Source organism: Hibiscus syriacus, unplaced genomic scaffold (assembly GCF_006381635.1).
Source record: "Hibiscus syriacus cultivar Baekdansim isolate YM2019G1 unplaced genomic scaffold, ASM638163v2 tig00110602_pilon, whole genome shotgun sequence".
Classification (NCBI taxonomy): Eukaryota; Viridiplantae; Streptophyta; class Magnoliopsida; order Malvales; family Malvaceae; genus Hibiscus; species Hibiscus syriacus.
In genome coordinates this window covers 14,277-29,125 of record NW_024062798.1, presented here as the reverse complement: position 1 = coordinate 29,125, position 14,849 = coordinate 14,277, and the positions used below count along the sequence as shown (strand labels likewise).

At 34.8% G+C, this 14,849-nt stretch overlaps 1 protein-coding gene and 2 pseudogenes across 1 annotated transcript; 2 read left to right on the top strand and 1 right to left on the bottom strand.

Moving 5' to 3' along the window:
- Nucleotides 1-3,004: 3,004 nt before the first annotated feature.
- Nucleotides 3,005-5,541, top strand: LOC120135095 (probable aquaporin NIP7-1). Its single transcript, XM_039151448.1, has 5 exons — nucleotides 3,005-3,103; nucleotides 3,189-3,413; nucleotides 3,494-3,688; nucleotides 5,166-5,227; nucleotides 5,319-5,541. The coding sequence occupies exons 1-5, from the start codon at nucleotides 3,005-3,007 to the stop codon at nucleotides 5,539-5,541; spliced, it is 804 nt and encodes a 267-aa protein (XP_039007379.1).
- Nucleotides 5,542-7,374: 1,833 nt separating this feature from the next.
- Nucleotides 7,375-10,729, top strand: LOC120135212 (annotated as a pseudogene).
- Nucleotides 10,730-11,559: 830 nt separating this feature from the next.
- Nucleotides 11,560-14,639, bottom strand: LOC120135025 (annotated as a pseudogene).
- Nucleotides 14,640-14,849: the final 210 nt, after the last annotated feature.

The following is a 14,849-nucleotide window of genomic DNA, read 5'->3' as shown; positions in this document are numbered from 1 at the left end:
CAGGCATTGTCATTTCAACACACCAAAAGTAGGGGTCACGTTCACACACACACATGAATTCAATTACGACCCTGAATTGTTAAATCATTAATATAGATTCGGCGTTCTAATGTTTCGATCTCCTCTAAAGACGATTAATTTTGATCTATATTGTTTTTATTCTCGAAAGAATACTTCTTACCGTTCTAATCTTCGAACAAGTATCTCAAACCCCTCAAAACCCAGAAAGCCTCAAAGCCCCGAAAAATGATAGTTTTTTTTTGTTACCCTTGATAGTTTTTTTTTGTTACCCTCCAGTTCTAAGGCCTCGCTCTGACTAATCTAGACCGACCCGAGTCACGTACCTACCTTTGGTGGATAAGTCTCTCTGTGGGGATTTTCTGCATATTAAAAGGCTCTAACCTGAAACAATGCTTAAATGATATCAAACTGTTTATCACTTTAATCAATCCCGTTAATAAAAATGATAAATTTTTGTATATATAAATTCGTGAGTTATAAAAATATGTAGAAAAAAAAATTTAAACGGTCGCATCGTGTAACTATTAATAATTTAACTCTCCAGCACGTCAATTGAATTCAAAACTATAATTTAATATTAAAATTAAATAAATTCAAAGTTGAATAATAAAATCAATAAACCCTAGAATTTCGTGACATGTGGGATGGTTTATCCTACATATTATATTATTGATCCAGAAACGATAGGTAAGATTTGACAGCAAAAGGACGAGAAAACATTCGAGGCCGAGCAACACAACAACTGCGTACATATAAAATTAACACAAAGTAAAGTTGCATGCGGCTCGTAGCATTAGGCCAAAACCAACTGTTAATCTTAAAAGTTATAAAATAAATTTATGACTATAGAGCGTTTTTCTGTTGAGTTTACAGACTATTGAAAATTATAAAATAATCATCCGACTACTCATTATATTTCAGACTCATTCTTTTCCGTTGAAGAAAATGACGGAATTCTGATATGAACGTTAACCTGCTGACTTTGATATGATAAAATATGACATCAGGATCTCAAACAGTTATAATATCTCATTCATCATGTTAACGTCCAGCTTAGACAACTGTCAATTTTTTAACGAAAAAAGACGAGTCTAGAACATAATAAATAGTCGGGTGTTCGTTTTGTAAATTTTAATAGTCAAATGACTTAACAAAAGAACACTATATATCGAAAAGATCATTTTTTAGCTTTTAATAATCGAATGACTTAATAAAACGATACCGTGTAGTCTGGACCATCCTTTTTGTTCATGGTTCCGGTAAGCTGTCAAATGGACTATCCTTTTGGGGGCCTACTTCCCTCCTTTCACGTAGATTTGTAAACAAATCATATGCCAATTCCCATGCACCTATGCCCTATGCATCACCCCCTTAATTTGTTTCTTTATTTTCATCGTTTATTCATCAACGTCTTCCTCACTGTTGTAGTTTCAAAGAAGTCGTTTTCATTCTTGTCCCTCCTGTTTTCTCTAATAAATGAAAATCGAAAATTTTCGAGATATGAACTCGTTGTCGAGAGGAATAAGATTGTGTTGATTTTTGACGGTTCATTCCTTTTGATTTGAGTGAAAAGCTACATAAAGTTGTTTAATGGAAGGAAAATAGAGAATAGACGAGTTAAAGAAAATGATGAACAATCAAGAGAGATAAATGACTAACAGTGCGATCCGAATGGATCCTCTCATTGTCACCACAACAATAGTTAGTTTACTCGTTTATATTTGATACATCATGCATATGATAAATAAGGACGGAAAACGAATAAAATCGAAATTTTCATATCACACAACATAAGCATATTGTAACTAGGAATGTTACTGTTGATCGATTAACGACATTTTCTTTATACGGAAAGTGTTAATATAGCGAGGCTAAGAAAACCCAAAAGGATCCTCTCATGGGATGCCTTATATCTCTTGGGCTCTTGGATAGATTTAGAGTCTTTTTTTGCCCCAATAGGGTAACCAGTTTAATCAATTGATCTAATAAAGCATATAAAAGTTAATTTAGGATCTACGATATTTGTTACAGTGATTTGGAATTCATAACGTCAAGATGAAAGGTTCTAATAAAAATATTTTTTATTCAAACTTTTTACCCCATGTGATAAAATTTAATATATATATATATTATTAAAACTAGTCACCTAGCGTGATAAGTTTGAATAAAAAATATTTTTTTATTAGAACTCGTTATGCCGACGTGATGAATTCTATGAACAATGTAAAAAATGACGTAGATCCCCAAACAAACTTCTACTTGTCCTATTTTTTCAAATAATTTACCGTTTGCCCTATTAGGCCAAAGGAACCCAGATTTAGTCCCTTATAAACTGGTGTGTGAGTTTAACTAGGGTTGTGAATGAGACGAGACAGGTCTTGGGCTGTTCGAGATTGACACGATCAAAGCTCAAATGAACTCGACTTGAGTTCTTACTAATCTACTTGATACTCGACTCAAAAAGCTCACAATCAACTCAAAATATAATATATTAATATTTTATTTAAAAAAATTATTAATGTTAATATTTATGTGTTGATTTTTTTTAAATGCAATATAAAGTTTTCATTTATTTAAAGTTCAAGTTCGTGCTTGAGTTTGATGCTTCAACCAAGTTAGGTTTAAGATTTTTTTTTCATTTCGAGCTTTTTCGAGCTTCAATTCATGGTTTCGAATTCGAATCGAGCTTGAAAATTTTAGGCGCACGAGTTTTCGAGTCAAGTCTAGCTCTATTTCAGATATTTCGAGTCGAGTCGAGCTCGAATATCCTAGGTTTAACGACTTTTTTGGGTATTTGAATAAGTTTCAATCAAATTTTATCAAGCTATTTCAATGACAAGAAAACCAATATTCTTCATAAAAAATCTGAGTTGAAGTAGTTACATAGTGTAGTGTGTACACGTTATTAACCTTATGGATTAAAGCAGTTAATAATTACAGACAAATTGGTCTCTTTAGTTGTGCCAATCTCAAACAGCACGAGATGGGTTCTAGCCTTACGTCGCCCGATGCGGACATCTCAATCGAGGACGCCGCTTTCCGTTGCTTACCTCGGGGCAAGGATATCAACCCTGCTCGTGCGGTAAGAAAACCGACTCGACTCCTGATCGGGCTTATTTACACGATGACGTTACTTACTCACACATGCATGTACATGTGCATTACAGGTCTTGGCTGAGATGTTGGGGACTTTCATTTTAATGTTTTGCATAAGAGGGATCATTGCCAGCACTAAGCAACCAGAAGGAGGGGAAGCTCTGCCGGAGTATGCCATCACGGCCGGGCTAACGATCGTCGTGCCGATCTTCTCTATCGGATCGATATCCGGTGCTCATGTGAACCCGGCTCTCACCATTGCCATTGCAGCATTTGGATATTTTCCTTGGTCCAGGGTGCTTTTAACAATACCTTGGCTTATTTCACGTAATTTTTAGGTGACAACATGCATGAAATTTGTCTTTTTGTTGAACAGGTGCCGCTTTACGTATTGGGTCAGATTTTGGGGTCTGTATTGGCGACGTTGATGGGAGAGTTCATCTATGGCATGGAATCGGAGCTAATGTTGACGCAGCCAAGCCAAGGGTGCCGATCGGCTTTCATGGTTGAGCTCATTTCCACTTTCATCGTCGTTTTCGTTGTTGCGGCAGTCACTCAACAATCAGAATCCGTAAGGGAACTGCCCATATTTACTCCAACATTTCCACTTTCACCCGAGAAGACGTGAACACGTCACATAAAATTAAATACTTGTTTTGACAAAAAAAAATTATCTTAAGAGCTTAAAAAAAAAAGTATAGTTTAGAGACTTATTTTGATGAAAAGATAGTTGAGGTACTTAAAGTGGTCATATATAATAGTTTAAGGACTTATTTGTAACTAAAAAATAGTTTAGATATTTAAAATATATATATATATATATAATTTAAGTATTTTTTAGTTAAACTTTCTTTAAGAAAAACATAAACTTCTTCTATTTTAAAAAATGATGGGTGAAACACGTTATCAGTCCTTATGTTTTGATAAATTTTGATATGTAATTCTCATTAGGGAATGACATGGGGCGGGACAAGTCGGATTTTAGGCCTACTCGATCCTGAATTCATATAAAATCTTAGGATAAAAGTTTTATCCCAAGATGATTTTTTTATTAAATAAAGTGGAGAGATAATTTAATATATATATATATATATATATATTAGTAATTATTCCTAAATATATATAAAGATATTATAATAATAATTTTTAAATATATATTAATTGTTTTCAATTGGATCTAATAAAAAATCAAATATTTAATTATATTAATTATCATCAATTAAAAAATATGTTAATAGATATTATAGTAATTATTTTTAAAAGTATATATATATAATAAATATTGAAAAATATAATAGTATTACTATAACATCGCATCAAAATTTAGAAATTTGACCATTCCCAATTATTATAATCTTATTTATTACATCAAAATTTAGTAATCTTGGGGTCTTTTGAAATTTGATCATTCCTAATTATTATAATTTTATTACATCACATCAAAATTTAGTAATCTCGAGATCTTCTACATGACTTGAATGCCTGAAGACGCCATGTAGCCCTGAAGACCTTATTTATACTTGAATATACCGAGATTTCTTAGAAATGTTCTCCTTGTATTATAGAATTCACCATTAATCCGGTGACTGCATTAGTTTAGGAATTAAATATTCTCAACCACATTATTGTGGTCATTTTGCCAGTTAATTTGACCATTCCTATTTATTATATAAAGAAAAGTTAAAAATGAATATTCTTACTTTTTTTTGGTAAGTTTTAATTAGGCCTCCTTAAAATTTATAGAAATTCTCATTAAGCCCTATGAAATCTGAATATACTTAATCAAGTCCCCAAAATCTATTTTTCTAAAATTTCCCTCCAAATTTTTGAAAAGCTTAATTAGACCCCAAAACTATTTTGCCAAGCTCAAAAATGATTTGCTTTTGAAGTTAATGTTTGAATGAGTGTACTGATAGTAAAAAATACTAACGACGTCAATGATCGAACTAGTACTTTCCGAATCGAGTTTATTTAAGTACAAAGATCGACATCATATTTCGACCAAAATGAAAATACAAACCAGGATCCATGACCCTGGGGTTTTGCAGGTTGGTCAAGTATCTGGCTTGGTTATTGGAATAGCCATTGGGCTTGCAGTCCTGATCTCAGGGTACATATGCACACATTAAGCTCTTGGTTACTTTCAATTAGGCCAATTGCCGAGAGTGATCAGCACTTTCCGGTTTCGATCTTCCTTGCAGGCCCGTTTCGGGAGGATCGTTGAACCCGTCTAGGTCCATAGGACCGGCGATCGTCTCGAGAAACTTCGAAAACATCTGGATATATCTCACGGCCCCGATAATCGGAGCTGTCCTAGGAGCCCTCATGCATAAATTTCTGCATCTTCACAGCCAATCCTGCGGCTCCGGTTCCTCACTCGACCGCAACATGCTTAGCCACTCCTTGGCTTTTGGACGGAGCTAGTGAAGAAGACGGTTGATTTTCTTCCGGTGTGGGATGAAAATGGAAGTCATGAGAAGCATGGTTGAACCAATGGCATTATGGAGAAATATCGAGCTTCTCAAAACATACATGTTATATTTTGCATTGTTATAGATTTATTTATTAGTTTGATATAAAATGTTACTTATATATTTGGATTTTTTTTATATTTTTTAATCTATACATTATATGTGTAAACTCATTCGAATTCATAATTTTTTTAGTATCTAAATTTGCGAGTTTAATTAAGAAAAGAAAGAAAATAAGAAAATCAACTTACAAAAAGGTACTTGAACTTAATTTTTTTATCCCGGTTTAACACTCGTGTTGTTTTAGATCAAATGATGTATTTAAACTAGTACATTAATTTTTTAGTATCATCGTTAATTTTTTAACTATAAATGGCTAAAATAAAATTAAAAAGTAATATTAGATATTGTTATTTTTTAAAAAATTTGTTGAATGATCAAAATGAAATACAAGTGATAATTAGATACTAAACATGTAGTTTACACTTAATTTTAGTCATAAAATTAAATATTTAAAACTAAAAAATAGTTTTTTTAGTTTGTACAAAAAAAAGTTTAGGTCAATGGTAGCTCCCCAATCTAGGGTAAAGGCATACATAAGATCCAATTGGGAATGACGGTAGTGGGATTCGAACTTGGCCTTACAAGTTCAAATTCATGAATTCCAACCAGTTGTATCAACACTCATTGACAATTAAAAAATAGTTTTAAAAACAAATTGGTAAGATGTTAAATGTATATAATTTACAAATGAAGGGTAATATATATATTTTTAGGGAAAAGTGTACAATGGTCCTTTGATTATAGAGTGCTGATTTGTTGAGTCCCCTTACTATTAAAAGTTATAAAATGATCCCACAATTATAAGAAGTTACTTTGTTGAGTCCTCTGACTATTACAAATTATAAAATAGTAACTGAATATTCATATATTCCAAACTAGTCCTTTTTCATTAAAAAGATTAATGGTTGTTTGAGTTGGACGTTAATTTGATGATTGAGATATGATAAAATCATATTTTAATGGTGTTTATTGTCACCGTTGTTGCTTTCAAACATTGACTCGATGACATAATATTTCAAACATTGACTAGACAAGATAATGTATATAAAGGCTCAATCCACAAAATACAACTTAAACAGTTCTAAGATCATATTTTATCATATGAACAGTCGAGTGATTATTTTGCAGCATTCAATTTTTTAGCACCTAAACTTTCAATTTTTTCAAAACCATACCTAACATTTAGTTTTTGTTTCATTTTAGTATCTCACTGTTAAAAACTTAACACGCTGCATTTTTTATGGGTAAATTACATCATTCATCACTCAACTACCATCTCACTCTTATTTTGTTACTAAAATTTTAAAAATTTCAATGTAAATACTTAACTTTCAAATTGCTTCTATTTTAATCACTCTAATTTATTTTATTAATAATTTTTGTGACATGACATTGTTATTATTTTATTAATATATAATTAAAAAGAAAAAATAAATTTGAAAGCTAGAGTGATTAAATTCGGAGTAATTTGAAAGTTAATTAATTAAATTAAAAAATTTAAACTTTAGTGAGAAAATAGTTGAGTGATGAATGATGTAATTTACCCATAAAAAATGTCACGTCCAAATGACCCATTAAATTTTTAACTGCGAGGTATTAAAAAATGAGAACTAAATGTTATATATAGTTTTAAAAAATTGAAATTTTAGGTTCTAAAACAGATTAAAACTCATAATTTAGTCATTAAATACGTAGTTTACCCATAAAAGAAAGTTTTGTAGGGATCACTGAACAGTTAAGGCGCGTGAAATCCAAACGCCAAACACCATCTGATGATCATAGTCGAGTAGAAACCAAGCTAACTTAACCAAAAAATAAAGATCCCTTTTTTATCTCTTCCAGAAACATAAATCAGAGAACCTATACTATGGCGGATCCTGCTCCACCCAGTAAATCAAGAGACCTCGACAAGCTCCTCCTCCGACCGGGAAACCTCGTCGGCCCTACTTTTGATCCTGGCGTCCAAGTACACTTCTTTCTCTCTCTCTCTCTCTCTTTGTCATTTTTACAAACAGTTTATTTGCACTCTTTAAATATTTTTTAGCGTTAGATTTTTCATTTTTGAGGGTTTTGGTTTTCTTTTTGGTATTTGCAGTTACGAGATGATTTACAAGAATATGCGAGAGTTTTGGTGGTGGGAGCAGGTGGATTGGGTTGTGAGCTGCTTAAGGATTTGGCTCTCTCGGGTTTTAAGAACCTCGAGGTCATCGACATGGATCGGATTGAAGTCACCAATCTCAACCGTCAATTCCTCTTCAGGTTTTTTTTTTTCCGTTCTGTTTCTCTTTAATTTTCCTTTTGGTTTTTAATTGTCGATTGAATTTGTTGCTATATTGTGCTTAAATTGGTTTTCTAACTAAAACTGGAAAATAGCTAGCACTTAAATATATTTAAAAGCTTTGAATTCTAAGGTTCGATCTTAGGGCAGGAGAGGACACAGAAAGGTGCATGGCTGTATTGAAGAAAAAGATGAGATATTTATTTGCCATCATTTTATTTGCTTTACTACCTCTTTCTGCAGTCTGTATCTGTACATTTTCTCTGCTATTTAATTTGTTTTTGGGAGTGATAAACTTGAAGTTTGTGTAATTCCGGGTGTTAATAATGCGTGTTAATAATGCTTGTAGGCTGGAAGATGTTGGTAAGCCAAAGGCTGAGGTCGCTGCAAAGCGTGTCATGGAAAGAATTAGTGGTGTAAATATTGTGCCCCATTTTGCCGAATTGAGGATAAAGATATTGGATTTTATAATGACTTCAATATCATTGCCCTCGGTCTTGATTCCATTGAGGCTCGGAGCTATATTAATGCAGTAGCTTGTAGTTTCCTTGGTGTGTTCTTTTAACCTATTACAAGTGGACTTCATTCTCTTGAATTTTGCTTTTTATAGCTACCATGTTTGGCCAAGGGCATTTAGAATTATTGTTCTTATATTTTGGAGTTTCCAGAATGCATCTTAAAAAGGGATAGAAAAAAAATGCTCTAATTATTATAGGTTCATCATCATGGCACGGTGATGGTATGTAAGGGTATATTATAAGTAGCCTTATAGCATATACTTCCTATGGTCATATGATGAGATGTGAAAAGAATGAGAGCTTAGAACTGTGGTATGTTTCTCACATTTTTTTAATAGCTCGAGACAGTTTCTAATCCCTGTTTGTATTATTTGTTTTTGTCATGAATTCTGAAAAGATATCTTATTTTTGGCCATCTACGTTTCTTTCCTTCTACGTGCCAGACATTTATTTGTCACAATGATTTTCTGTGTTGAAAGTGGCTAATCCTTTAATATGCCTATTTTACTTAAGAGTATGATTCTGATGACAATCCACGAGAAGAAACAATGAAGCCTATGGTGGATGGTGGGACTGAAGGTTTCAAGGGCCATGCTAGGGTGATTGTGCCCGGGGTCACACCATGCTTTGAATGTACAATCTGGCTATTTCCACCTCAAGTGAAGTTTCCTCTATGTACCTTAGCAGAAACCCCCAGAAATGCAGCTCATTGTATCGAATATGCTCACTTAATTAAATGGGATGAGGTAGTAATTTTTCTTGTTTCTTCTTTCTTAGATCGGTGACATATCTACTAATTGTGATATTTCATGACTATTTTGTTCTCCCGACATTATAGGTTCACAGTGGGAAGGCTTTCAATCCAGATAATCCAGATCATATGAAGTGGGTCTATGATGAGGTTAATTATAATGATCTTTATAGCATTGTTTTCGTTCAAATTGATTTTACATTTTTCATTCTTTCTCTAATACACCTATATTTGACAGGCTGTCAAGAGAGCTCAGCTTTTCGGCATTCCAGGAGTTACTTATTCTCTTACTCAGGTATTCTGGGATTTCTGATTTATAGATTCTTGATTGCCATGCAGCTACTACAACTGGTGTTCTCACTGATTCCTGAAGAAAATAGCTTATATTTAAGTTGTCTTACGTGTCAATGTGATTTCTTAACGGTTTCTTCTTAGCTACTTTTCGAGATTTTTATACTTCTCTTTGACAATGGAGTTTCTGTCTTTTGTAAGTGGTAAGTATAATATTTCTTTGCTACTTGCAGGGTGTTGTAAAAAACATCATACCGGCCATTGCTTCCACCAATGCAATTATTTCTGCTGCATGTACGTTGGAAACCTTGAAGATTGCATCTGGATGTAGTAAAACTCTATCAAACTATCTTACGTACGTACAGTTCTATATCATTGCAACTTGTGATGATTTGGTGGATATATTTGAATGGTTTTGACATATAATATCGTTCAGAGATGTTGCTTTTGTTAGTTATTTTCCATGTATAGTGCGTGCATAACACAATGATAGTAATGATCATCTCTGAATCTTGGCTGCCTTAGGGAGGGTGGGTAGTCTCCCTGAACCCATGCAAAAATCTCGATTTTCCAATTGCGGTAAATTGATGAATTCCATGAGCAAACGATATTTGCAGTTGGATGAACAATTATTATTGTTTTGATCTCATCACCTCTAGAACAACGAAGTAGATTTGCTTATTATTATCATTCAAACTGCTTCTGTAGGTATAATGGTGTCGAAGGTCTTCATACAAAAGTGACTGAGTTTGTCAAGGACAAGGACTGCCTTGTCTGCAGTCCGGGTGTTCTCATTGAGCTCGATACTATGGTTACCCTAAAAAAGGTCAACTTGTTGCAAAATTTATGAAGCTGTTTGTTTGTGTAAATTTTAATATGCAGATCTCATTTATGTTCTTTTTTTTACTCTTGTTTTGAAGCAGTTCATCGATATGCTGGAGGAGTATCCTAAGCTGCTGATGACAAAGGCCTCGATCACATATCACGGAAAGAATCTATACATGCAGGCTCCTCCGGTTCTGGAAGAGATGACCCGGTCTAACTTAGAGTTACCCCTATATGATCTCATGGATAAAATCCCCAAGGATGTCCTCCATGCAACCGGTATAATCGACAAGGACAACAAAAAATCATCTTGTTTAAGAAAATTACGTGTTGTTTTTAAGGGAGTTGATGGGGTTACAGATATGGATATGGCTGGCGGCGCATGAGTATCACTAATATAGATCATACTTATTCTCAACTCAATTTTCAATCATAATTGCAGCATTTGTCGACAATTATGTGCTTAGATCCAAGTATTGGTACATTTTGAACTTTTAAGTTCCAAATTGCTTTCAACGGTATATTTGTTTTAACTTGAAGGTTCACGTGGTCATCTTATTTACTTCTATTCTGTCATCATCAAGCATCTCTTTTAAATTCTATAATACCGGTTGTGTAAAAAACCTTCGTTTCGTTAACTCGAATGTGAACGGAGCTAGGAACGGTATTGTAGTTAACCACACAACTTATGCCGGCATGGGGATCAGCCAACAAAGACGGGGTGAGTTTCTGCCTCATACAGCTCGCCAGCTCGGGCCCGAGACAGGGAAGCTTAGCATTAGGAAGCTAGGATCTTGGTTAGGCTACCATTGGTGATGGTATTATGAGTATGACTTATGGGTCAAATTAGAGCTTTTTCGGATTTAAGTCGAGCAGATCAGTTGGATCTGACCAGTTCACCCGGTGGCAATGATACCAGATGGGTGAAATGTTAAAACTGAATCAATTTTCACATATATATCAATAGGACCAAATGAAAGCTGAATGTCAAGCTTGTGTTGTGAGTAATCAAATATGCAAACAGCAGACTGAATAGGATAGAAAAATAAACGCTTTTCCTAGGAGTGATTTTGACAACTAAAGTTGGGACTTTCTTGGCACATGTATAAAGAAATAAGCAATGCAGGACGCGAGACAACCCGCAAAATCAGTGTCCTCACTTAACGCCACTTGCATTAGATAACCTCTCCCATAACGAAAAGGCTATCGCCACCACCAATCAGCCAATGCCTTATGCCAAATGCATCATTGATCCCCCTGAAACACAAACATTATCATCAAGGTTAAGCACTTCAAATAACCTAAAATCCATGTCCAAGGAACATTCGATTTGCATATATAAAAAAATTTCACAGAACAGAGAAAGAAGAAGCCCATGTTTCTAAAGGAATATTGCTAGGTTATAATCATGGGTGCTAGATCAGATGATTAACCATCAAGATCAATGAATTGTAATAATTTACATTTAGAAAAATGTTTGGGATACCTGCTGGAGAGAAGCTTCTAGTTTGTCAGGCACGACACTAGAGAGATGAGATGGTGCTTCTGATTTAAAACCATGAGCAAATTCTACACGGTATTAGCAAGACCCCGAGCAATAACATTTTCTTCCACAGCCTTTCCCTTAAATAAAAGTTTAAGGTGCGGCCTGTGCCACCAGAAGCAGGCTTGGAGGCTCCAGGTCTTTTTGAAGAAATATCTAGTCGCTCAATCATTTTTGCAACCCCAGCATTCATCTCACGGTGCACTCCCTTGCTGAGCTCCTTAACAGAGTTATTACGAGCAAGAAACTTCTCTTTTAGACCTCTGGTACCTTTACAAATTGATTCCTTATATCTGTTGAAATACATTCATGCCTTTAGCAGCAAGTAGATCTGTCTAAAAAGCTCAATGGACACAAATACCTGGCTGAAGCATTGGACCATTTAGATTTATAGACTCGGAGAAAGAGACTGATTCAGCCGAGCTTGGTCTACTTGGAGTACCTAGCGGTGGTTGACTGAAGAAAATCAGAAAATTTCATGGTGTTAAAGACTACTGAAGTAATACAACAGTATGAATTGCCAACAAAAATAGAACACTTCGGAGAAATACCATTTACAGGTTCAAAACAAGATAAGATAACATATAAATACTATTATAGTTTAATAAATTTTGATAGGCGAAAACTTTTTTTTTGGATAAGAAATGGAGGCCTCGTTAAAATCCCATGTCAGAAGATCTCTAGTGTATGCATAATATAAATCTCACACATTCTTTGATGGAAGCAAATTTTAAGGATGACCTTCCAGTAAGACATGTTACAAAAGGCATATTTCTAACAAGCTACGAGAGTAAAACGAAATACGAACCTCAGCTTGATAGCTTCATCTCCATTGGAGCAGCACTAGATACCATGTTAACAGATGGAGTCACAGGTGAACAAGGGCTAGTATTAACTGATGGTATGCCTGAAGCCTGTGAATTGCACTGGGGTAACTCATGACTCATGGTTTGGCTTTCATCAGGTGAATTTGGATATATGTGCAGCGTGCCTGGCATGTTTTCAGGAGAGTTAGAAAAAAAACACTTGTGAAGGGCCAAGTCCAGAAGATCTTTGTCTTTCCCTTCTGCGACCATAACGAACTCTGCTCGCTGTAAGTGCTAGATGCTGCAAAATGTGTTCATCAAAGTCTGAGTCATCTGAATGAAATACACCCTGAGGCCGCAAGAACATTTCATCAATAAATAATCCTGATAGAGTGGAATAACGAGTTTAATTACAGACAAAAACTTCAAAGAACCAATTAAATCACCTCCTCAACACCAAACTGTCATAGAAGTGATGCAAATCTGTGGGCATGACTGATGTGTTCGCTGACCTGCAGTTCCTTTCATTCTGACAGCATCTAGAAGCTGTTGGCTGCAAAGATGCATAGTATAACCAAACTCATTGATTAGCTGATGATTTCTGCCTATCAGCATCAGACTATAAAGAATACACGTATGAAGAGAACCAGAGAAGAGGCAGGGAAATTAACATGTTACACACCTGGCAGGGTCCTTCAGGACAAATGACTGCCAACATATTGGACACTCTTTGCTTCTTTGTGACCTAGTCAAAAACGAGTTCAATTAGGATCGACATCATTAAAGAACATATAACTATAACATTATTGCATTCCAAGGAAAAACCATGGAAGATGATCTGTTTCCTAGAAAGAAACAAGTCTAATTTTAAAGTTAGAAAGATGCTTACCATTCAAGAATGCATTGAAGATGATACTCATGTCTGCAACTGGTCACCTAAAACGAAAATAAGGTTCAGAAAGCTCGACCCTTCAAACAATCATCTAGAGGCAGTGAAAAAACAAGATAGAAGGCGTATAATTTAGGTCTCTAACACAAAACGAGTAAAACTCATCATAATGCAACAGCAGGAAATAACATTATGAAAACAAGTACTCGAATGTTGTTGCCATTGATACTCAGAATTGTAGAGTTAACAGAAAATCATTCCCCCTCAAAAATAGGACAGATTCAATATTGTGTTCAAAAGTTGATCTACATCCGAATAATCAGAACTGGAAAAGTTAAATTCATCTCTATTCCATGTGTGTTTTTGAGCAAATTATCTGCCAAAGTGGGGAAATGTGTCCTTCAACTGCACTAAACAGTAGCTAAAACCATATACAAAGCCTCGGAGAAGGGGAAAATTAACAGTAGACTTCAAAGTTAATAGAGCTAATAATAAATCGAGTCAAACATTAAAAGTAAGCGATCAAATATAACAATTTATCTCAAAGCTTAACAGGTCACAAAATCAAACAATAAAACAATCAAGTAACAATCACGACAGTAAACGCAAAATCATCACCAAGCAGTGAGTCCAACCAATGCTAATCAAACAGTGGCGCAAAATCTCAAAGAACTAAATCCGCCTAAACTGTAATCTACCAGATCGATCACCAACTAACAACAGAGTTAAAAAACGATTAAATCAATTATTTAAGATGAGAACGAGAAAGAGTGACGATTCGTACGGTGGTAGGGTCATGAACAGTGAAAGGCTCGAGACAGATACAGCATCCGAATTCGACGCCGTCGTCGACTGCTTCATCAAAAAAAGACGACGGCGGAATCGGCGACGAAGATGAATCCGCCGTTAATGCGACCGGCTTCTCGAACAACGAACAAGCAGCAGCAGCAGCAGCAGTAGAAGGTGAAGGATATGAAGTGAAATCAGCCATTGAAAGCAAAAATTTGTTTGGCAGAGCAAAGAAGAAAGGGAAACGTGAGTTCTGTAAAAGAGGAGAATCGAAGGAAAGCAACCCTAGAAGAAAAGGGCAGAGTTTGGGGTTTGAAAAAAAAAATGTAAAACACCGAAAGCAAAAGAATTTTATTATTTTATTTAGGGTAAACTATACCAAAGACCAACCAACTATAGCTCTTTTTCATTTTGACCACCATTGTTAAACTCTTATCAATCAGACCACCTAATTATTTAAATGCATTCAATCAGGCTACTAGCCGTTAACAGTTAACGGAAGTGGTGA

Coding starts and splice junctions, on each gene's coding strand:
- LOC120135095 (XM_039151448.1), top strand. CDS start 3,005: ATGGGTTCTAGCCTTACGTCGCCCGATGCGGACATCTCAATCGAGGAC. Junction 3,104..3,188: donor ATATCAACCCTGCTCGTGCG/GTAAGAAAACCG, acceptor TGTGCATTACAG/GTCTTGGCTGAGATGTTGGG. Junction 3,414..3,493: donor GATATTTTCCTTGGTCCAGG/GTGCTTTTAACA, acceptor TTTGTTGAACAG/GTGCCGCTTTACGTATTGGG.